Source organism: Lissotriton vulgaris, chromosome 4_1 (genome assembly GCF_964263255.1).
Source record: "Lissotriton vulgaris chromosome 4_1, aLisVul1.2, whole genome shotgun sequence".
Classification (NCBI taxonomy): Eukaryota; Metazoa; Chordata; class Amphibia; order Caudata; family Salamandridae; genus Lissotriton; species Lissotriton vulgaris.
The window spans coordinates 1,400,047,992-1,400,073,256 of record NC_141691.1 but is presented as its reverse complement, the minus strand read 5'-3'; the positions used below and the strand labels follow the sequence as shown (position 1 = coordinate 1,400,073,256).

General features: G+C 51.2%; 1 protein-coding gene across 1 annotated transcript in view; it reads left to right on the top strand.

Moving 5' to 3' along the window:
- OSBPL1A (oxysterol binding protein like 1A) overlaps positions 1 to 25,265 on the top strand; it is a 2,145,795-nt gene that overhangs the window by 2,043,361 nt on the left and 77,169 nt on the right. Inside the window, exon 28 of the mRNA XM_086965647.1 lies at positions 22,236 to 22,259. Coding sequence (XP_086821773.1) covers positions 22,236 to 22,259 — 24 coding nt within the window. The remainder of the gene's footprint in view (positions 1 to 22,235; positions 22,260 to 25,265) is intronic.

The following is a 25,265-nucleotide window of genomic DNA, read 5'->3' as shown; positions in this document are numbered from 1 at the left end:
GGGGTCGGGCCATACCACCAAGGCCTGTGCCGAGTGCAAGTAGATGCCCCCCTAAGGCAACATGTGAGCAGGTTGCTGAAGCTCCTGGTTGCGTGGCAGAAGGGCGCTCCATGTTGTTCCTGAGGGAGAGGTCAAGACGCTTGGGAAATCATTCCCACAGACAGTCATTATCCCACTCAAAAAAGTCCTCCTTGAAGTCAGTGAAGTCAAAGAAAAAGAAGTTGAAGTGTTCTTTGACTTCTCCATCCAAATGATGTACATTGAGTCACTGCTCCCGCATTCCACCTACGGAGCTGGCAGCGGGTCCCGCTCTGCACCTCTTGTGTTCTCTGAAGCAACCCCACCCAAGTAAAAACAATTGCATACCATCTTTTGGCCTTTGGCTCCCTCTGGCACACCTTTGGGCCCCATGGAGCCTAGAGGTGCCTTTGCTGGGTTACCTCTGGCAGTTTCATCCCAGACGCGAGCTGGGCCCTCTAGATCCTGCCCCAGATCTGGTCCAACACCAACCCAGGCGCATCCCTCCACCCAACCCTCCCAGTGCTGCCTGACAAGCCTGTCGCTATTTCGGACTTCGAGGGGGTGCTATCCGGACGCCACTCAACATCAACTCTGGCATCGTCCAGACCTTATCAACCTCTGGACTTGCCCTCTTAAAAACTGAAGTGGGGTAGGGCCCCAACCAAGCAGCCAACTGGCATTAGGAGCTGGGAGATCCTCTGGTCTGTATACCTACCCTGACTGGCATGCTTTCCCCTCCGGGCCCTGTTACGGAGGAAGACATATTTTTTACAACTGTGATGTGTAGAGCAGCGGATGTCATTGACCTGCAACTGCCAGCAGCCAAAGTCAAGACCAATGTCTTTACGGAGGTGCTCACCTGGGGCAGAGCTCTGCAGAGGAATTGCTCCCCCTTAATGAGGCCCTCACAGACGTTCTTCTGGGCCTGGGCATCGCATGATTGCCTATCGCCTAAACCCCTTACCAGGAGCAGGGGCGGCTCTAGGCTCATGGTGGCCCTGGGCAGGGAGCGTAGGTAGGGGGCCCAGGAAGAGGGAGTTCAGGCGGGCAGAGTGCGGAGGCCAGTGAAGAGGGTGGGGGGGGTCAGGGTGTTTGGAAGTGGAACAGAGCCGGAGGCCGCCAAATCCCTGCCAGGGGCCGCCATGCAAATATGTATCCATCCTCAGAGGATTATTATATTAAGGATTTATATTGGCGTGGTGGCCCCTGGGGTTTGGTGGCCCTGTGCAGGTGCACAGCTTGCACATGCCTAAGGCCGCCCCTGCCAGGAGACACAGCCTTCCTCTCCCAGCATCCCTCCCCAAAGAGTCTGGATGTGCAGGACTTAACAGCCAATGTCAACCCAAATGCATACCCTTCCGCTTCACCGGATAAGGAGTCCACACTTTTTGGAAGACAATCTTCTCCACCTGCTTGGCCGTGCGGTCAGTGAACACTGCATGCCTCTTGGGCCGACATTCCCATGCTATATGGGACTTTGTTGCACAACTGCTGCCTATGCTCCCTCAGGAGGGCTGAGCCATCCTGATCCTAATACTGGTGGACAGTCGAGACGCAGCTAAATTCGCATCATGGAGTGGACTGGATACCAGCAACTCACTAAGTAGGGCCATGGTTGTATATTGACACATCGCCACTAATTCAGGTTCGAGTCCACTGGGTTTTGGGGGGATGTCCAAGCATCCTTGACCGACATGCCCTACTATGGCTCCTGCTTATTTGGTGACAGAGCTGGCACAACGCTTGTGCTCTTTCCTTAAAGCTGGGTCACAGCGACATCCCTGGGCCTCTCTCTTCCAGACCACAGCAACAATAGATCTGAAAGAACCAGGTTAGTGTTACCTTCCTTACCTTGGAATATCCCCAGGCGTCAGACTGGATCCGGAAAGTTTTGCGTAGCAGTACCCTTGCATGTCGGTAGGCGTCGTCTGCGGCTCAGCGTCCGTCGTCGGCATCGTGATTGCCGGGATGACGTCGTCAGAGTACTTAGAATCTGCCCATGCGCGCTGACGTCAGTTCTTCTTTTTTCCACGCCAGCAATCGCAGATCAGGGAAGAGCAGAACTCTGGTCACTCTTTGAACAACTTTTTGATCATCTTTTCGAGTCATTGACTCCTGGTGCCGATAGGGATGCCTGGCTTCAAGCCTTGTGAGGCCTGTCACCACATGATTTCGGTGACCGACCCCCACCGTTGGTGCCTTTATTGTCTCGGGGGTGACCATGACGACCAGTCGTGCCCCGACTGCCGGGCCTTTACCCCGAAGGCTAGGCGGGAGTGGTCCCGCAAGCTGCTCGAGCTCTGGCAGTCGGCGCCGCGCCGCTCGAGGTCCCGGTCGAGGAGGAAGTAGAGGGACCATTCGCGGAGCTGCAGTCGTCGCTCATAGTCATCACCCTCACTCGTCGGGCTCCAAGTCCTCCGGTAAGTCGAGGCACTCTAAGAAAAAGTCCAAGAGACGTCATCGCTCTTTGGACGCCGTTCGCATGATGCGGCTGAGGGCTCGGGCAACACCGCCTGAGCGGCTCCACCGGAGCCGCAGGCGCCGCCTCCGGTCCCATACCCTCCGGTCCCTGGCCTGCGAGCGATGCTGGAGGAGATTCGTGATTTCCTCATTGCCATGAGGACTCACTTCCCTCCGTCGAGGATTACCGGAACACCTTCGCGCCCTGCAATCCCGACTGGGGGCCCTAGCGGGCCGGAAGTCTCAGGCGCCATCGGGTGCTTCGGCCCCGGCGTCGTCGTCAACTTCGGTCCAGATGCCGCAAGGCCCCACAGTATCCAGGCCTGGATCCGGGCCATCACCACTCGACCTCAAGACTCCTCCGTTGGTGCTGACCCCCATGGTGTCGCTTCCGGCGCCGTCTTCGGACGACGCCGGCTTTGGGTTCAGCCCCATTCATGGTCCGATGCCGTTGCAGCGCCGCACGGCGCCGTCTCCGACGTCGATGGGTGAGCAATTCATCTATGACACAGCTCCGTCATTTATGCCTGATTTTCAGGACACGGATGAAGGGAAGTACTGGGAGGGGTCTGAGGACCCTCTGGCACAGCAGTGCCAGTTGAGCCAGGACTGGGCAGATGAGCTGAGGGATGCCAGTGGTCTAGACACTTCGCCTGACACTGGATTCATCTCTCCTCCTTCCGTGGCTTCAGAGGAGGGTGCTGCTTACAACTTGGCGTTGACCAGTGCAGCGAAGGCCTTGGCTCTTGAGCTCCCTGTCGCGGTCGTGAGGACTAATCTCCTCACTGAGGTGCTCAAACCACAGGCAAGCTCCTGGGAGCCTCTACTGCCTTTTAACGAGGCCCTTACTGACGTTCTGTTGGGCACTTGGTCCAAGCCTTCAACAGGCCTCCCTGTGGATCGGAACGTGGCCAGACTCCACTGCCTGGTTCCGGGCGACCCCCGCTTTCTGTCCACCCACTCGACCCCTGAGAGTCTGGTAATCCAGGCCTCTAAATCCCAGACTGCATTCCCGACCGCACCTCCGGATCGGGAATCCAAAAGGTACGATCAGTTCGGGAATAAACTGTTCTCCTCACTGAGTTTGGGGCTGCGGTCTGTCAACACCGCCTGCCTTTTGGACCGTTACGCCACTCTGTGGGATACGGTTGCGGATGTGCTGCTGCAGTGCCCGTCGGAGGTCCAGGCAAAGCTTGCCCTAGCAGAAGGGCGGGATGCAGCATGCTACTCCATACGATGTGGACTTGATACCACGGACTCGCTGGGTAGGGCGATTGCAACGACGGTGGCGGTTCGCCGCCACGCCTGGCTGAGGTCTGCCAACTTTTCGGGGGATGTCCAGTCCACGCTCATGAACATGCCCTTTGATGGCCGTCGCCTTTTCGGCGACAAAGCAGATAGTGCGCTAGAGCGTTTTAAGGACTCCAGGGCTATGGCCAAGTGCTTGGGCCTGTTCGGCCAGCGTCAGCAAACTTCTGCTTTTCGCCCCTTTCGTGGCCACGGGATGGGTGCCCCCACATGTCCAGCCAGCCACAGGACGCAGAACCCACCTCAATGCGTTCGCGGACTTGGTAACCGCCGTTGCGGTGCCGGGGTCAACGGCCAGGTCAGTCCACACCCGCAGCATCTGCCTCAAAGCCTTCCCAGGCCCATACGACGCCAGTGGGGGCAGGGTCCGCCATCACCTCCTCCACTGGCGTACCATCACGTCGGACAGGTGGGTGCTGCAAATCGTCCAAAGGGGCTACTCCCTCCCCTTCGAGGCAACCCCTCCAGCCATGCCACCGCATGTCGGGGGATCACTTGCAACTTCTGCAGGAGGAAGTTATGGCCCTCTTGGCCAAGGGGGCCATCGAGCGTGTTCCTGGGCCAGAGGTAGGACGTGGTTGCTACTCCCACTACTTTCTGGTACCCAAGAAGGGCAAAGAAGGCAAAGCTCTATCTTTCACCTCCGGAGTGTCAACGGCTTCCTCCGGAAGAAGTTCAAGATACTGACTTTAGCTCGGGTCTTAGCTGCCCTAGACCCTGGAGACTGGATGGTAGCGTTGGACTTGCAGGACGCATATTTCCATAACCCCGTCCTGCCGGCCCACCGGCGTTACTTGCGGTTCACGGTAGGCCACAAGCACTTTCACTCAGTTTACCGTGCTCCCCTTTGGCCTTACCTGCACCCCTCTGGTGTTAACGAAAGAGATGGCGGTGGTCGCCGTTCATCTGCGCAGATCAGGGGTTTCAGTCTTCCCCTATCTCGATGACTAGTTGTTGAAGGCGGGCTCACCCCAAACAGTCGTCAGCCACCTCCAGACTAAGGCCGACCTCCTGCACCTTCTGGGGTTCTCCATAAATGTGCTGAAGTCACACCTGTGTCCCTCTGAGAAGCTCCTCTTCATCGGAGCGGTTCTGTATTCGGCGCAGTTTCGGGTTTATCCTCCCAAACAGCGGGTTCGGGATATTCAGGCTCTGATTCCGATCTTCCAGCCTTTATCCCGAGTCTCGTCAGGTTGACGCTGCAGCTTCTGGGGCTGATGGCCTCCTGCATCCTTCTGGAGCATCACGCCAGGTAGCGGATGCGGTCTCTGCAGTGGGACCTGAAGTTTCAGTGGGTCCATTATCAGGGCAACCTGTCGGACCACGTTCGGATTTCGGAGGGCACTGCAAGACAGTTGCAGTGGTGGCTCACGGACCGCGATTGGGTCAGCGGCAGATCCCTCCCCCTACCCCAACCGGAGCACGTTGTTGTGACAGATGCGTCCCTTCTGGGATGGGGGGACACATGGGAGAGGCAGAGATCAGAGGCCTCTGGTCTCCGGCGGAGTCCCGGCTCCATATCAACCTTCTGGAGCTGCGGGCAATCCGTCTTGCACTGAAAGCATTCCTTCCCTCTGTCTGGGGAAGTGTAGTGCAGGTGTTCACGGACAACATCACCGCTATGTGGTACTGCAACAAAAAGGGCGGGGTGGGGTCGTGGACCCTTTGTCAGGAGGCTCTGCGCCTCTGGCAATGGCTGGAACACCAGGGCGTCACCCTGGTAGTTCAACACTTGGCAGGTTCCCTGAACGCCAGGGCGGACAAACTCAGCCGCCGGTGCATAATGGATCACGAATGGCATCTGAACTCTGACGTGGCGCAAGGCCTCTTTAAGCAGTGGGGAGAGCCTTGGTTAGATCTATTCGCCACAGAAGAGAACGTGCAATGTCATCAGTTCTGCACGTTGGAATTTCCAAGGCGGCACTCGCTCAGAGACGCTTTTCGTCGTGAGTGGAGCTGCGGTCTGTGGTACGCCTTTCCGCCTACACCACTTCTGCCCAGAGTGCTGAAGAAGATCATGCGTGACCGGGCCCAAGTCATCCTTGAGGCTCCGGACTGGGCACGAAGATACTGGTATCCCGAGCTACTCAGCATGTCAGTGGATCCCCCAATTAGTCTGCCTCTTCTGGAAGACCTTCTGTCGCAGCAGCAGGGGACAGTCCTCCACCCGAACCTGTCCAGTCTCCACCTCCATGCGTGAAGATTGAGCGGCAGCAGTTGAGGCCATTTAACTTGCCTCCTGAATTCTGTGATGTGATTCTGGAGCCAGGTGTCCCTCCACAAAATCGGTATACGCCTGCAGGTGGAACAAATTTGTGGCGTGGTGCACAGCAAAGGCTGTGGATCCACTCTCTGCCCCCCTTTCAGAGGTTCTCCTCTTTCTTCTTTCTCTTGCCTAGCAGGGCTCTGCTCTGGGCACTGTCAAAGGCTTCCTCTCTGCCATTTCAGCCTTCTTGAGACTTCCTGATCAGCCTTCTCTATTCAAGTCCCCTGTTGTATATAGATTTCTTAAAGGCATCACACACGTGTCCTCCTGTTCCTTTTGTGATGCCTCATTGGGACTTGAACCTTGTTCTAACCTATTTGATGTGCGCTCCTTTCGAGCCACTTCACAATTGCCCTCTTCGTCTTCTGACTCTTAAGAGTGCATTCCTGGTTGCCATAACCTCTCCCAGGAGAGTGAGTGAGCTCCAGGATCTATCTTTAAGCCTCCTTTCCTCTCTGTCCATCCGGACAAAGTTGTCTTGAGAACTCGTCCTTTTTTCCTGCCTAAGGTTACAGCCTTTCATATCGGGCAGTCCATCACCTTGCCCACCTTATATGCGCCTCTGCATCCCTCGAAAGAGGAAGAGAGGCTCCACCGTCTGGACCCAAAACGTGCGCTCTCGTTTTATCTAGACAGCACACACCAGTTCCGGGTGGACGACCAGCTCTTTGTTGGCTACGTGGGCGCTAAGAAGGGATGGGCGGTGCACAAGCGGACCATCTCTCTGTGGGTCGTGTTGTGCATCAAGGTCTGTTACTCGGCGAAAAAGGAGCCTCCTGTTGGGCTGAGGGCCCATTCCACTCGGACCACGGCGGCTACTACTGCCCTGGGTCAGGGAGCCCCCTTGCAGGACATCTGTCAGGCAGCTACGTTGGCCTCGCTGCACATGTTTGCTAGACACTACTACCTGGACAGCCAAGTCCGGAGAAACGGCTTCTTTGGCCGTTCTGTTCTCCAGGACTTTCTGGTGTTATCTTGGTTCGCAGGCTCACCACCGGGGTTGGTATTGTTGGGGTATCTATTCTAAAGTAAGGAATCTAACATTAACCTGTTTCTTTCAGATGCACAAGTGACTTACCTTCGGTAACGATATATCTGTAAGAAACAGTAGTTAGTGTTAGATTCCGTACCGCCCCACCTGTAGGAGAGTAGGGTCTGCAATCCTATGATCACCCCGATTTTTTGCTTTTTGTTTCACTGGTTTACGACTTTCTCTGGCTGTGGGCCTGCCAATCAGACCCACAGCCTAGCGGTTCTCTCACTAAATTGACATGTGTACCTTAGGTGCATTCTCCAATTGGTACTGGGCCACCTTATCAGACCCTGTAACTCGGGGCATAGGTGTACCCAGGGCCTACCAGGGGCTGAAGCATGTATTATGCCACCCCTGGATGGCCATCTAACTCTGACACAACTGGCTGCACGACAGCTGGGGCAAGGTGGTGTAATCACCCTTTGCTTTAGATATAGTATACCTATATCTAACCCTAAAAAATGGACACACAGATTCCTATCAGTCACTCCTATGGCAGGCCTTAACAATCCTGAAGGCAGAGTGCTTGGAATCGTGTGAGAAGGTGATCTGGCATGAGCTGAGCCCGTTTGCAGCTTGCGGAACCAAGTCCTAATAGCTGTTCCATGATAACGCATACCATATACTCTTAGGTGCATTATAATCCTCGCGGTTAAATGCTATCTCTGGTATCGCTTTATCAAAACATGTCGAGTAAGGTGTCATACGAATTGGAATACTAACCCCTCGCCAATTCTGGCGACGGGATTAGCATTCCACCCTTCTAGAGGGACACGACATGTATGTAACTGCGAACCCCGGTTAAAGTTAACTGAAGCCTCAGCTCCACAAAATGGATGCTGCCACCACAGACACGAGTCTAACCTCCTGCTGCTGGGAGTCCTTCCAGCGAGGAGAGCTTGGACAAAGGGTTTCCTGTCAGGGGCGGTGCTAGCACCATCCCAGACAGGGTTTTATGTATCCTGGGTAGGCAGGGCTTTACAGGAAGGTGACTGCAAGTGGCAAGGTGCTCACTACGTATCTGCCGGCTAGAACCAGTTCCAGGGGCACACCAGCCCCTGGCCTGGGGAAAGTCCGGCATGGGAGAGGGGTGTAACCACCCCCCTTCCTGGTCCCACCCCTAGGGCAGGACCTAGTCGCGTACCCGCCCCTTTCTTTAGGATAAAGGCAGGAGCGGGGACCCTTCTAAATTAGATCATCTTTGAATCAAGAAACTACTTTCTACGAAAGGAACTCTCGACTTCTTCTCAAGATTTCTCCCTTGTGGCTAAGGAGTAGTCACCCTGCATCCGCAGGCACCATCTAAGAACTCTGCGGTTTGCTGCACGTCCTTCCTCAGGAATCCGACAGACCAGCACGACGAGACCCGGCTTCCCAGGCACCTCTGACCTCTACCTACCTCTACAGCTAAGCTGAGAACCGTAGGTGCGACGAGACCTCGAGGGACCGGCCATCATCAGAACTGCACGACTTCTATCCAGCACGACCGCCGAGGGATCCTCTGGTGAGTGCTTTGGGGTCAGAGAAGCCCCGACCCTGAGCAGCTCCAGCACCGAAGTCCAGCCTCCCAGCATCTCCACGATCTGCGTGGGGCCCTTCGGCTTTTTGCTGCTCACCGCGTTGTTTGGCTACTAGCCCGCTGGCTTGTGGCCTTCTTAACGACGCCCGACGACATCACCGCTGCTGGTCTGGTTGCTCCAGACTGGCCCTTGCTCCCTTCCAAAAGAGGAGCCCCCCGGACCCTCCTGGTCCACACCAGACGCCATTTTAGGTCCACCGCGTGGGCTTGAATTTGCCAAGACTTGTTGCCCCAATCCTGGGTCCAGCGACGTCGACAGCATCATCCATCGTGGGACAGCTCGCACCTCCATCCTGGTCGCCGACAACGCCTCCTGGTCCGTGAGACTGCAGAGCCCAGCGTCGCCCACTCACCTAGTCGAGGTGACTACCATCCGGTGCTCTCCTGGTGCCACCTGACTACTGGCTAGTAGTCACGAACGTGGTCCCCTCTGCTTTCAGGTGTCATCCATCTTCGATCCAGGCTTGGATCACTCGAACAATCTTCACTGGTCGCCTGCCAGCAACTCCTTTCTTCAGGCTCCTGGTTCGTCTGCGAGGATTCCCGACGTCTTTTGAGACCTATGCAGCTGCAGCCCCTGGGCTAGGTAACTTCGGCATTTCGGTGCCCCAGCATAGCCTCACTATCCAAGGGTCAGGATCCACTGTCGTTTTCGATCTACCTTATCGGGTTCGCCCGAGAACACTAACTTTGTCTTTACTAGCTCCCATAGACTTTGTCCCGCATCCCGCGTGAGAGTGCACACTCTGCACCCGAGTCCCCTAGGCCTCCTACTAGTAATCTGAAGGTTCAGTAACGTAGTCCTAGCGATTCCAAAGCCTATTAGTACAGTACTTACCTGCTAGTAATTTCGCATTCCACTTTCATAGTATATGGTTTTTCGTGCCCCTCGGGCATTTGTGTAAATTGTGCAACTTAAAGTATTTTCGTAAGAGTTTTGTTGTGTGCTTAGTACCCTGTCCTCATAAAGAGTACAGGGCTGTTGTGATCTAAATAAATACACTGTTTATTTTCATAACACTTGTGTGGTGTCCTTTCACTTGGTGTTCAAGGGGTATATGTGATGGTATAACAGCTGGCTTAACAAGCCCTCTAGAGTTTAGCCCGAAGACTGCTCGTATCCACGCTACTAGGATAGCTGGTCTATAAGGTTGACTTACAACCAATCACCATAAGGGTTGTTTGGACTGATACAAAGTGCTCACTAGAATAGTGAACATTATATATCAGGCCAACTTCTCACATTGGTGAGCAGCGGTTGGGATTTGAGCTTGCTGTTGTTTTACCACACGTATCCTAAGAATATCTTGTGAAAGATCACATAAGTACTTCAGGTACATATAACTTAGCTTAGAATACTCTGAGTTCTACTGAACCAGCTGTTGTAGCTCCTCAAGGCTTAGCACACGTTGGCTACAACTCTTAGCAAGGGATCAGTAGGCAAACAAATAGTGTAGGTAGGTGCATCGATTACACCACACTAGAATCAGCATGTCAGACAAAGGAGGAAACTCTGAGTCTCCCCTTGTGTCAGTGGACCCTCCACAGGTCACTTCCAGATATGCTGCTCTTAGCTTCCAGGAGATGAGACAAGTGTGTACCTCCAGGAAACTAAAACAGGGGTCTAACCCCACAATCCCATTCCTGATTGGTCTCTTAGAGACTTATGATGCCAGGAGGGCTGGTAACCCAGACCCCTCTAATCCAGATGGGAACATGCCCCCCCCTAGAGGGAACCACAAGTGACCCTGACCTTATCCATCTCTCTGCAGAAGGTGAAGAGGAGGATGAGGATCTAGAGCCATCTGAGGACGAGGCAGACAAAGGTCCAGAAGTAGTTAGCCAGCTAACTAGGGACAACTTAAGCAGGCATGAGAATGGTACTAGGAGACCCCTGGGGCCCCTCTCAGGCCAGCTTAACATTGGGAATGGACGAGTTAGGTCTCTATCCAGAGGCTCTAACAGATCCATTCGTACCAATGGCTCTCAGGGCTCTTCTCAAAGAGGGATGACATCCCCTCAGAGGAGAGTGTATGAAGCCAAAGTGAGGGAAGTCAATCTGAGGATTGAAAGGGAAGAACTTGTCCTGGCCAAAGAGAGACTTGCCTTTGCCAGAGAGCAAAAGTTAAGTGGACAAGATTCCACTGGTGACAGCATTCCCCCAAGGGAAAACAGGAGTTTAGACACTAGACACCTGAGTAAGATAGTGCCCCCCTTTAAGCAAGGGGATGATATCCACAAATGGATAACTGCTTTGGAGAGGGCTTGCACTGTACAGTGTGTCCCCCAGAGTCAGTGGGCAGCTATCTTGTGGCTCTCCTTTTGAGGTAAAGGTAGAGACAAGCTCCTCACTACTAGAGCTTAGGATGCTAATAATTACCAAGTCCTGAAAAATACACTGATAGATGGGTTTGGCCTAACCACTGAGCAGTACAGGTTGCTGTTCAGGGATACCCAGAAAACTCAATCTCAGGATTGGTCTGACTTTGTAGATTGTGCCACTAAGGCTTTGGAGGGCTGGTTGCTGGGCAGTAAGGTTACTGATTACACAGGATTGTATCATCTGATCATGAGGGAACAGATTTTAAACAATTGTCAGAACCAGTTGTTGCATCAGCATCTTGTTGACTCAGATCTGACCTCTCCCCAAGAATTGGGAAAGAAGGCAGACAGATGGGTCAGAACAAGAGTTAAGCAGAACCAGGGCCAGAACCAGGGTGGTCAGAAGAAAGCAGACCAGAAGGGTAAAGATACTAAAGGTGAACAAAATGACCAGAAGTCTTCAACAGGTCCCCAACAATCCAAAGAGGGTGGGGGTCAGGCTTCCCAGAAGAAGAAGACTCAAGAAGGCCAGTCTAAAAGGTGGTGCCAGTACTGTAAAAGTAAAACTCACTGGTTTAGTGAGTGCACCAAGAAAGGAGGGCAGACTCCTACTACTGCAGCCCCTAAGGCACCTGTGCCCCCTAGTACAGCCAGCAGTAGTAGTGCACCTCCCAAGGGACTAGTTGGGTTAACCTTGGGTTCTGAGGGGTATGACAACTTAGTTGGCACACTCACTCAGGCTGTCCTTGTCTGTACAGGGGATGTGGATATATCCCCTGATGTCAGTCCCAATACTTTGAGCAAATACAGACAGACACCTTTTATCAATGGCAAAATGGCTCAGGCCTATAGGGACACTTGTGCCAGTATCACAATGGTGACACCTAACTTTGTGGACCCTGGACAGATCTTGCCAGGTACAGATTTCCTGGTGACCAATGCAAGCAATGTCACTACCAGTCACAGTATGGCAATTGTAGCTTTCTCCTGGGGAGGGGTAATTGGCCAAAAGAAGGTTGTAGTTAGTTCAGACCTCCCAGTGGATTGTTTGTTGGGCAATGATTTGGAGTCATCACAATGGTCAGAAGTGGAGCATAGGACTCACATGGAGATGTTAGGCTTGCCAGCACATGTGCTTGCTGTGACTAGGTCACAGGCCAGAAGATGCCCCACTGAACAGGTGCTGGATCCTGGAACAATGGACCAGACACCTTCCAAGAAGAAGAGCAGTAGGGTTAAGGCATTGCCTTCCCCCTTGCCCCAGGTTGAGGATCAAGTCTCGGAGGAGGCTGACCTACAGGAATTGAGGGAAACTGAGCCTAAAGAATTTGAACTTGATCAAGTTGAATTTCTGGGCTCAGGGGGACCCTCAAGAGAAGACCTGGGGAAGGACCAATTAGACTGCCCTTCCCTTGAACCCCTCAGACAGCAGGCTGCTGCTGAGGCTGCTGGGAACGCCACAGGTACCCACAAGGTATACTGGGATGATGGACTCCTGTACACTGAGGCAAGAGACCCCAAGCCTGGCATGGCCAGGAGGCTGGTTATCCCCTTGTCTCAGAGAGGTTTCCTTCTTATCTTGGCCCATGAGATTCCCTTAGCAGGACACTTAGGCCAGACAAAGACTTGGGACAGGCTTGTCTCACACTTTCACTGGCCTCACATGAATGAGGATACCAAGGAGTTTTGTCGCTCCTGTGTCACTTGCCAAGCCAGTGGTAAGTCAGGTGGCACAACAAAGGCCCCCCTTATACCAATGCCTGTGGTGGGGGTGCCCTTTGAAAGAGTGGGGATTGACATTGTTGGTCCAATGGAACCCCAGACAGCATCAGGGCACAAGTTTATACTGGTGGTAGTGGATCATGCCACCAGGTATCCTGAAGCTATTCCCCTTAGGACCACTACAGCACCTGTTGTGGCAAGATCCCTAGTTGGAGTGTTCTCCAGAGTGGGCTTCCCTAAGGAGGTTGTCTCTGACAGAGGGGCAAACTTCATGTCAAGCTACTTAACTGCTATGTGGAAGGAATGTGGTGTCAACTACAAGTTTGCTACACCCAATCATCCACAATGCAATGGGCTTGTTGAAAGGTTCAACAGGACCCTAAAAGGGATGATTCATGGACTACCTGAAAAGCTCAGGCGTAGATGGGATGTCCTAATTCCCTGCCTTTTGTTTGCTTACAGAGAGGTCCCACAGAAGGGGGTTGGCTTCAGCCCTTTTGAACTTCTGTATGGGCATCCTGTGAGAGGACCCCTGTGTTTGGTTAAGGAAGGATGGGAGAGACCTCTCAAAAAGCCTGCAACCAGCATAGTGGACTATGTACTTGGTCTCCGCTCCAGGATGGCTGAGTATATGGAAAAGGCATCTGAAAACCTTAAGGCCAGTCAAGAACTTCAAAAAGCTTGGCATGACCAAAAGGCTGTCCTGACTGTTTATCAGCCTGGACAGAAGGTGTGGGTGTTGGAGCCAGTGGCCCCAGCAGCACTCAAAGACAAATGGTCTGGGCCCCACACAATTCTTGAGCAAAAGGGAGAGGTCACCTACCTGGTGGACCTTGGAACTCCCAGGAGCCCCCACAGGGTGCTCCATGTCAACAGGCTCAAAGCATATGTCGACAGGAAGGACATGAGCTTGCTCATGGCCATGGATGAGGGACAGGAGGAAGAGAGTGACCCTCTCCCAGACCTGCTCACTCAGAATCCTGATGATGGGTCAGTAGATGGTGTATTCTTTTGTGGCAGCCTCTCTGAACATCAACAGAAGGATTGCAAACAAGTTCTTCAATCCTTCAGGCATATGTTCTCTCTAACACCCAGTCAGACCAATTGGTGTACCCATGAGGTTGACACTGGTGACAGCTTGCCAGTCAAGAGTAAAATCTACAGGCAGCCTGATCATGTTAGAGACTGCATCAAAACAGAAGTGCAGAAAATGTTGGAGTTGGGAGTCATTGAACCCTCAGATAGCCCTTGGGCTAGTCCAGTAGTTCTAGTGCCAAAGCCTCACACCCAGGGTGGTAAGAAAGAGATGAGGTTTTGCGTAGACTACAGAGGTCTCAATGCAGTCACTAAGACTGATGCCCACCCAATACCAAGGGCAGATGAGCTTATAGATAGATTGGCTTCTGCCAACTACTTAAGTACATTTGACCTGTCAGCTGGGTATTGGCAAATCAGGTTAGCTGAGGATGCCAAGCCCAAGACAGCATTTTCTACCCCTGGTGGGCATTATCAATTTGTGGTAATTCCCTTTGGTTTGAAAAATGCACCTGCCACCTTCCAAAGGCTGGTGAATCATGTTCTCACTGGGCTGGATGACTTCTGTGCAGCATATCTTGATGATATTGCTGTATTTAGCTCCACCTGGCAGGATCACCTGGTCCACCTGAGGAAAGTGTTGGAGGCACTGCAAGCAGCAGGTCTCACTATCAAGGCCACCAAGTGCCAGATAGGGCAGACACAGGTTGTATACTTGGGCCACCTTGTAGGTGGAGGCCAAGTTCAGCCACTGGAGAGCAAAATACAGTCAATCAGGGACTGGGCTCCTCCAACCACCCAGACTCAGGTTCGAGCTTTCTTGGGCCTGACTGGTTACTACAGAAAGTTTGTCAGAAATTATGGATCAATTGTGACTCCACTTAATGAACTGACAAGTAAGAAAATGCCAAAAAAGGTTCAGTGGATAGCAGGCTGTCAAAAAGCATTCGATGACCTAAAGCAGGCCATGTGCACAGCACCTATCCTCAAGAGTCCAGACTACTCCAAGCCATTCATTGTCCAAACAGATGCTTCTGAGTTGGGTGTGGGAGCTGTTCTATCTCAACTGAATTTTGATGGTCAAGACCAGCCCATTGCTTTTATAAGCAGAAGGCTGACCCCCAGAGAGAAAAATTGGTCAGCTATTGAGAGGGAGGCCTTTGCTGTGGTTTGGGCCCTGAAGAAACTGAGGCCATACTTGTTTGGCACTCATTTCAAGATTCAGACCGACCATAAGCTCCTCTTGTGGCTAAATCAGATGAAGGGTGAAAACCCCAAACTGCTTAGGTGGTCCATTTCCCTACAGGGGATGGATTTTACAGTGGAGCATAGACCTGGCACTGATCATGGCAATGCAGATGGGCTCTCCAGGTATTTCCACTTAGAGCAAGAAGACTCACCTGGTCAAGGTTAGTTTATTGTCCCAAAGTTTGGGGGGGGGGGGTGTCATGTAGGAGAGTAGGGTCTGCAATCCTATGATCACCCAGATTTTTTGCTTTTGTTTCACTGGTTTACGACTTTCTCTGGCTGTGGGCCTGCCAATCAGACCCACAGCCTAGCGGTTCTCTCACTAAATTGACATGTGTACCTTAGGTGCATTCTCCAATTGGTACTGGGCCACCTTATCAGACCCTGTAACTCAGGGCATAGGTGTACCCAGGGCCTACCAGGGGCTGAAGCATGTATTATGCCACCCCTGGATGGCCATCTAAATCTGACACAACTGGCTGCACGACAGCTGGGGCAAGGTGGTGTAATCACCCTTTGCTTTAGATATAGTATACCTATATCTAACCCTAAAAAATGGACACACAGATTCCTATCAGTCACTCCTATGGCAGGCCTTAACAATCCTGAAGGCAGAGTGCTTGGAATCGTGTGAAATGGTGCTCTGGCATGAGCTGAGCCCGTTTGCAGCTTGCGGAACCAAGTCCTAATAGCTGTTCCATGATAACACATACCATATACTCTTAAGTGCATTATAATCCTCGCGGTTAAATGCTATCTCTGGTATCACTTTATCAAAACATGTCGAGTAAGGTGTCATACGAATTGGAATACTAACCCCTCGCCAATTCTGGCGACGGGGTTAGCATTCCACCCTTCTAGAGGGACACGACATGTATGTAACTGCGAACCCCGGTTAAAGTTAACTGAAGCCTCAGCTCCACAAAATGGATGCTGCCACCACAGACATGAGTCTGACCTCCTGCTGCTGGGAGTCCTTCCAGCGAGGAGAGCTTGGACAAAGGGTTTCCTGTCAGGGGCGGTGCTAGCACCATCCCAGACAGGGTTTTATGTACCCTGGGTAGGCAGGGCTTTACAGGAAGGTGACTGCAAGTGGCACCCCGGTGCTCACTACGCATCTGCCGGCTAGAACCAGTTGGTCCCCTCTGCTTTCAGGTGTCATCCATCTTCGATCCAGGCTTGGATCACTCGAACAATCTTCACTGGTCGCCTGCCAGCAACTCCTTTCTTCAGGCTCCTGGTTCGTTTACGAGGATTCCCGACGTCTTTTGAGACCTATGCAGCTGCAGCCCCTGGGCTAGGTAACTTCGGCATTTCGGTGCCCCAGCATAGCCTCACTATCCAAGGGTCAGGATCCACTGTCGTTTTCGATCTACCTTATCGGGTTCGCCCGAGAACACTAACTTTGTCTTTACTAGCTCCTATAGACTTTGTCCCGCATCCCGCGTGAGAGTGCACACTCTGCACCAGAGTCCCCTAGGCCTCCTACTAGTAATCTGAAGGTTCAGTAACGTAGTCCTAGCGATTCCAAAGCCTATTAGTACAGTACTTACCTGCTAGTAATTTCGCATTCCACTTTCATAGTATATGGTTTTTCGTGCCCCTCGGGCATTTGTGTAAATTGTGCAACTTAAAGTATTTTCGTAAGAGTTTTGTTGTGTGCTTAGTACCCTGTCCTCATAAAGAGTTCAGGGCTGTTGTGATCTAAATAAATACACTGTTTATTTTCATAACACTTGTGTGGTGTCCTTTCACTTGGTGTTCAAGGGGTATATGTGATGGTATAACAGCTGGCTTAACACGCCCTCTAGAGTTTAGCCCGAAGACTGCTCGTATCCACGCTACTAGGATAGCTTGTCTATAAGGTTGACTTACAACCAATCACCATAAGGGTTGTTTGGACTGATACAAAGTGCTCACTAGAATAGTGAACATTATATATCAGGCCAACTTCTCACACCACCCACCCTCCCCGTTCTGCGAACCGATATCTAGGGTTAAGGTATTTCCTTTTGAGGGCCCTAGTTTCATGGCACCAGTGTCAGTCTCTAGCATGGCTCTGCGTTCCTGGCACGGAAGGTTATGTACAAGAAGTGACGTCAGCGCGCGAGGGCGGCGTCTAAGTACTCCGATGCCATCCTGGCGATCACGACGCCGACGACTGATGCGGAGCCGCAGACGACTCCTACCGACGCGCAAGGGTACTGCTACGCAAAACTTTCCGGATCCAGTCTGACGCCTGGGGATATTCTAAGGTAAGGAATCTAACACTAACTACTGTTTCTTACAGATATAGCGTTACCGAAGGTAAGTAACTTGTGCTTTTGTCTCTTCCGTGGTTGCTGTCGGCGCACCCTCTATCGACGTCCAAATTACCAGCCTTTCTTGCCTGCCCAGCAGGCTTCCCAGTCCTTTCATGGTTGGGATCACGGATCCTACAGCGGGTGCAGGAGCCAGTACCCAGCCTACTGTCCAGCCCCCACCCCTCCGGCTGTCACAGCCTTCAAGCTGCTTTAGTGAGCCTCCACCCCGTCTGTGCATCACATTGGCAGCAGAATCTGGGACCACTGCCCAAATGAACCAAAATCACTTTGAACAGGCGGGTGCTACAAATTGTGCAGCGGGGTTATGCCCTTCCCTGTGTGGTAACACCTCTGCCTTTACCAACAACCCTAGCATGCTGATGGAGTTCAGATTTTGTTGGCCAAAGGAGCTATTGAGAGGGTACCAGCACCAGAACTAGGATGTGGTTGCTATTGCAGCTACTTTCTGATGCCGTAAAAGTATAGAGGCCTCCGCTTCATACTAGAGCTATACACCTGATTACTTCTGAGATGCTATCTTTCATCAGAGCTAATCTGGAAACAGTGCAGTTCCACACGTACCCTCCAGATTGGAGAGTCCAGGGCATTTGGGCTATGATCCTTCAGTTTCAACTTCTGTCCTGGATTTCGGTGAGACTGAGTCTGAGACTGCCTGGTCTGATGGCCTGCTGGTGAAGCAGTGGTTAACGTCGCATGCTGGCTCTGCAGTGGGACATGAATTCCCAGTGGGTGCAACATCAGGAGAATCTCTCCAACATGGTCTAGATTCAAATGGAGACAGTAAAAGAATGAACCACGATTGAATCTGCAGCAGACCCATTTCCCTACCCCCACCCGAATTGACAGTGGTGACGATGCATCGCTTCTGGGTTGGTGCGGACACTTGGGAGACGTGGCGATCAGAGGACTCTGGTCTTCAGCAGAGTCCCAGCTCCAAATCATTCTTCTGGAGCAGAGGGTGGTCTGCTTGCCTTTAAAAGCCCCTCCTATCCATCAAAAGAAGGCTGGTTAGGTGTTCACAGACAACACTACCACCATATGGTGCTGTAACAAACGTGGCCCTGCGCCTCTTGACCTGGTTGGAGAGACAGGACATCTTCCTGGTTGTACAGCACCTGGCAGGATCTCAGAACACCATGACTTATGAACTCAGCTGTCAATGCCTTGTGGATCGTGAATGGTGTTCTGCATCCAGAGGTGGCGCAAGGTGCCTTCCGAGAATGGGGAGAATCGAGGCCTGTTTATTCGAACACGTAATGTCAGCCCTTTTGTGAGTTGGAGATTGCTATTCAGCTCTTGCTTAAAGACTCATTTCATTCAAATTGGAACCTGGTACTCCTCTACATCTTTTCACTTATACCGCTCATGCCCCGAGTTCTCAAGAATGCCATGACCGATTGTGCCAAGTCATCCTAGTGCCTCTGAACTGGGCAAGGAGACTTTAGTATCTCGAACTTCTGAGCATAAGCATCTTTCCTCAGTTTAAGCTGTCTCATCGGTAGGACCCCACCCAAATCTGTGCTCACTCCATCTTCATGCATGGAGATTGAGCAGTGACAGCTGAATGCCTTTGATTTGCTTCTTGAGATTTGTGATGTCATCTTTGCAACCAGGTTTCACGAAACAAAGACAGTATACGCCTGCTGATGTGACAAATTTGTGGCTTGGTGTCCTCCTGTCATGTTGACCTACTTTTGTCCCCTTGTGCAGTCTTTAGCCCGGCAAGGCCTTGTCTTCAGCACCATAAGGGTTACGTTTTGGCCACATTGGATTGTTTGTGGTGGTCCGATCACCCGTCGCTGTGTACCTGTTCTGACATTTTTTCTTAAGGGCGTGCAACATTTGTTCCATCCTACCACTTTCAAGACTACCTTATTGGTGGCCTTCACATCGGCTAGTGGGGTCAGAAAGCTTCAGGTTCTTTCAGGTAACTCCCTATACACCAGATTTTACCCAGACAAGCTGGTTCTTGGGAGATGTGCCTTTGTTCTGTCGAAGGTGGTCACTCCGATTCATGTCGGCCAGAACATCACGCTGCAAGCATTTCTCACTCACAATCAATTCAAGGATGAGAAGAGAGACCACTGTCTGCACCTAAAGAGTGCTTTCTCTTTCTACATCGACTAGACCAAAGAGCATTGGGGGGAAGGGAGGGGGAGGGACGATAAACTTTATTGGGTTCACTGAAGCGATAAAGCTTAAGGCGGTGCAGAAACGGACCATCTCTCAGTGGATAGTGATCTCCATCAAGATCTGCTAGGCATAAGCTAAAAAGCAGCCTCCTGAGCGCTTGCACTCGACTAGGGTTAAGGCCACTACTACTGTGTTAGTACGTGGGGTACCTGCCTTGCACATCTGCAAAGATGCTACATGGGCGTCCCTCCACATGTTCACAAAGCACTACTGCTTGGGCACTTAAGTGCATCTGGACGGCATTTTGCCTGTTCAGTCTGTCAGTACTTCTTGTTTTCAGCTATTCGTAGACCCACCTCTTGGAAAGTATTGCTTGAGTATCTATTCTAAAGTAAGGGATCTGCGATTGGAAGACTATCAGAAGAACAAGTTACTTCCCTTTGTTAACACTTTTTCTGGTAGAGATTGTAACCACAGACTCCTCAGCGACCCGCTGATCCTCCCTGTTCTGCAAAAGGGGCTCCCGACCCTAATATCCTGTTAGATTCTGCATAATGGTCAAACACCCAACGTGGCTCAGAGTTTTGGTCATGGAAATAGTCAAGAAAGAAACTGATGTCAGCGTGCCGGGGTGGTACTTGTATGGGCTTGGACCACGCATGTCACCTTTACAGTGACTGATGTAAAGCCAAACGACACATCCTACTGGGATGCTTATGTACTGCTTAAGAATTTCCGAATCCAGTCTGGCACCTGGGGAATATTCCAAGGAGAATAATTTGTGGTTAGTTAGTCTCTACCAGAAAAAGCGTTACCAACGGTAAGTCACTTGTTCTGTTGGCCTACCCATGGTTTGTGGAGTTACAAATATTTCCTATGTCTGTGTGCTCATTGCAGGTTTCTCTGAGTACTGACTGGTGCTGATAAAATGTTTGTGTTTTGTATGCAAGTAAATACCATGTTAAGATTTTACTCTTGACTGCTCTAAAAATGTTGCACCAGAAATGTGTGTGAATTCTGTATGGAGGTGCATACCTTACTTCGCTCTTTCTAACAAACACACTGAAATTATGTTATGGTAGCTTGTGAGCATTTTGTAGGCATGTGCATGCCTTGCTTCGCTTTCCTTGCAAGTGGCGCAACTTATAATGCAAATGGGTACCAAAGGCCTAATTTTTACGTGAAAACCCAAAAGGCATTGAACTTGGAGAAGTTTGCGTATTTATCATAGTTTTTGATAGAAATATGTAAAGATCAAGAGAAAAAAACAAGGCAACTTAAAACAACCCTATTATATAAGAAAGTACTGCACACCATTTGCTTGAGTATTGACTGCACTATAAAAGGCATGAAAAAGAAGGAAGAACCATAAATAATATCACATGGAATTTAGCATATGTACAGAAGCAACCCCTTTCCCTTTCTTTGATTATGAATCTCGTCAGTAAACAATAACCCTGCCCTCAACACCTGACGCAAACAGGGCCCAGTCCAGCAGCCAGGCCAGAAGCATGCAATAAAATAAGCAGCTGCTGAATTGCTGCACAATGCTGACCTTAGTTTATATCCGAATCACCACAGTAATCTTACTAGAAAGCTATCCCAAAAGAGGAAAAGGGTTCCACCCTCTTAATTTATCTGCCATTTCATCCTCTTTGTCATGTTATAGTAATTTATAAAGCACATAGCTGCCCCACAGAGCCTTTCTGGCGCTGGCCTACACCAACAGAGATAACTCCTGACAGAGCAGAGTCAAAGTCCTATGGTGCAAACAGCCAGGCCTTCCGCTGTTTACTAAAGCAGAAGTGATTAAGAGTATTCGTTAGATGTAAAAGCAAATTTAAATATCACTTTCTTCCTCATATGAGATTACATGAGTGTGTTAGTGTGGCATATACAGTTTCACGTTATGCTTTCTAAACTAGTATATTGAAGCCACTATTCCTGGACTTGATAGTCCTGGTACTGTGAGGTAGGGCAGCGTGGCATCAGGCCTGAATTTATTTTAGTTCACTTGTCATTTAGCCTTTAAGTTATCATTATCTCTGTGGTAGTGACATAGCAATGCAAGTGCAGAATTGCAAATCTGTGCACCGCACTTACGAGTGCAAGATCAAGCTATGAGTATTACACCTGCATCTCTATACTTACACAAGATATTGATCCATTATGTATTCAGTAGAGAGACACTGCCGTTTGCTTGCAATACTTGTCATTCAAAGTCCAACAAACTAGATTCTATAAACCGCACTAAATAAGCTACTTTAACGTGTATTGCGAGTATGGTATTTTTCTGTTTGTGATTGTAGTGGCCCTTACCTTATAGAAGTTCTGCATATCTTTCCAGATCATATTAGTAGCTAGTTTAGCTCACAATGTTCTCTATAATTATGTGTCTTGGCATCATCTTACTTCTTCCCTGTCTATTAAAGTGTCCAACTACTGAATGATGTCTCAGGAGGTTTCACATCCCAACCAGAGATCATCAAACAAAGGTTATTTTGTTAGTGATTTGGATTAGAGGACACGATTTTCACTGGATGGCCCTTGAAAGAAAGTTCTGAGAAGTGGTTTTTGCATATTCCTTTGCCAACATGATAATTCAGAACTATCTTATACTAAATTGATGGCCTTAGTGGGTGGGACGGGCGTGTGGTTCGTAGCTATTTCCAGGTTTTAGCCCAGATGGGGCTACTACTAAAGCAAACTGTGCTGTATAATATGTCAAATATGTAACAACAGTTGTAATTCAAATTCTGTTCTCTCCATTACTGTAACCCGAAGAAATCCAGTGGCATTGGGACCCAGGTTGGAAATTGTTTGCAGTTGCTACTCTGACTGCTTTGTGTTGACTTGTCTGTTTCATGATTTTTTGAGTGGTAGACTTTCCAGCACGAACGGTGAAGGCAATGTGGGTCTTTCACTTAGTTTTTTTTAAATGCATGTGTTGAAGTGTTTTTAAATGTTTACATGCAAATCTTAGTCGTTGTGATAATAGCTCCACGTTGCTAAAAATTAAACCATTATCTCTTGATGTGACACAGTGAAGGTAATCTTCAGTGAAGCATGTTTTTGTATTACCAGTATGTAAGAGTTTTCATTAGACAAGCATGCCATTTAGGCAACACAGAAGACGTGAAATAAGTTCAGGTGTATGAGTACCAACCCATTTACCTAAATTGGAGAGTAAGTAATAATCTTTTATGTTACTAGTACTTGAATATAGATAATTAGGATTTGACTGAGACATCTAGCCGCAGATTTCTTAACTTAGAATATCCCCTGGCGAGAGTCTGGATCCGAAAATGTTTTGCAGCAGCACCTCTGCACGCCGGGGGACGGCGCCACACGACCCTGCCCTGACGTCATCCAAGTACGTGGCGTCAGCAAGGTCCTATAAGTCCCTCTCAGCGCGCTGACGTCAGTTTCCTTCTTTTCCGCGTGCAACGCGGATCTGGAGGGAGCGGTCCCTCCTGGCCTGTTTTTAGGCCCCCTTTTTGAAGCTTTGCGTCGGGAACAGTGTGCGATGCCTTCGGGCTTTAAATCTTCTAATTCCTGTTCGCAGCAGATGTCCGTGACGGACCTGCATCTTATTTCTATGTTGTGTCTGGGCGAGCACTATGACTCCAGGGACTGTAAAGCCTGCCAACCTCTGAAACTGAAGTCTCGGCGGGAGCGCCGTATGAAGCTTCTCTCGGGACGGCTGTCCCGGTCAGAGTCGTCTCGCCCCCCCCCCGGCCTCTTCGTCGATAGCAGGTCCCTCTACTGTTCGGTTCCACCGTTGATCGCCCTCTGGGGTCCGGGGCGGTCGTTCTCCACTTGGTAATTCGAGGCGCTTGCCGCCTAGGTCTTCGACCTCATCTTCTTCTGTTGTCAAGGGCACTGGTTCTCGGAACTTTCTAGACGTGCGCTCTCGATGGTCGTTCCGCCCTTTCTAGGTGTGGGGGCGACTCTGGCCCAAATGGAGGCCTATGCTACGGCTTTCCAGGCCTCCCTTGGGTTCTCTCCCATTTCTGGGGCATCCCTGGGACCTCTGCTTCTTGTGGGGGTCTCCGACTGACTCGCCGGCAGGTTCGTCCCCGGCGCCAGTTGTGCCTTTGCCTCCCAGGAATGTTGGAGATGTGGTGGTAGGGCGCGGCCTGGTTGAGTCCCCCTCTACGGTCCACATGGAGTGATTAGGGCGCGGTCCAGCTGGATCCGCCTCAACGACCCACGGCGCCTCTGCCGCGCCGCAAAGCCCTGCGGGGCTCCCTGTGGCGCCACAAGTGGTTGCCGGTGCTCATGGCCCTGACTGGAGCACACCTCAGCCTTCCAGGCAGGCGGCCGCCTGTCCGTAGCCGGGTCGTCCCCGTTCCGGTGCTGGAGGCTTGCCTCCTCGACTCCGCCTCCGCTCCTTTCTGCGGACTCAGAGCATGTTTTGGATGAGGCTCTGCCGGAGCGGCACCGGAAGCTTGCCTCGCCGGCTCCGGCACACTCTCCTTCTTCAGAGGGAGAGCTTGTCATAGTTTCGTTTTGGCATTGTGTCAATGCCGAGTTCTGGACTCTTCTATAGAGGCTTCTGGAGAGAGTTTGGCGCTGCCCGGCGTCACCTGAGCTTGTGTTGCCAGTGCCCCCCTTGGAATTTGTGGAGCCTCCCCAGGAGCTCCCAGATCCGGCAGGAGCCCCGTCAGGATCCTCATTCTTCCATGGGTCTTGGGAGTTTCATCTTACATCCCGCCCCTACTGATGAGATGCTGTCCCCTCCGCAGAGGGCTACAGAGGCTGGTGCGGCTTTTTTGAGAGTGGTCTCATTGGCTACCCGCATTTTAAATATGTAACCCCTCTCTGCCCCTTTGTCTGTGGTTCCCTTTGCTTGAGGTCCTTCACCGTGGGTCCGGAAATGTGGAGCCGCTTTTGCCTTTTGAGGCTTCCCTTTATGATGCCCTTTTTTTTGGGTACCTGGGTCCGGCCTGCTTCAGGTGACCCGGTGGCTCGTTCACTTTTGCACCGCCACCGTCCAGCTCCACATGATCCGGTTTATCTTTTTGTGCACCCTGATGCACAGGGGTTTGTGTTGCAGACTGCTTTTCCTTCTCTGCCCCCTCTAAAGCTTCCTCCCTCTCGGGAGTCCAGATGGCTTGAATCATGGGGTAGGAACATCTTTGCATCCACTAGTGCAGCTCTATGGTCCTTAAATACAGTGTATGTTTTGGCTCAGGCTACCCCAGCCCTGTGGGACTCTGAAGAGTCTATGCTTCCTGCCACCTCTGAAGGTGCTCGCGTTGATCTCCTTCACCTCCTCAGGAATGGATGCGACCATGCCGAATTCACAATCCGTTCAGCCTTAGATAATGCGGATTCTTTGGGCCGAGTCATGGGGGGTTCTGTTGCCTTAAGGCGTGTCCCGCCTGGTTGGGGGATAACGTTTTCCCTGAAAATATCCGGGAGTGACTGGTCGACTTACCCTTTGATGGGGGGGTTGCTGTTTGATGCTCACGCCGAATCGGCGGTTCACCGGCTTCTGGCGGGCTTTTCTCCTCGCACTTAAGTCCTTTTAGGCCTGTCTTCTGTGGTACTTTTTCATTTTGCATCCTTTAGATGCGCTCTGTATTTAACATAGGCAGTGAGCCTCACGTCTTCTTTTTTCTGTGGTCAAGGGTACTTACCCTTTTATTGGCATCCCTTGGATGCGTTTTGCTTTCAGTTGCCTGTTGGCCTTCTGTGGCCGTGTTCCACAGGTTGCTGTGTCCTCTGACTGTGGTATTCAGCCGGTGGCTCAGCTTGGTAATGTCAATACGGCTCAGAACTCAGTTCACAGTGCTCGGTCCGTTAATG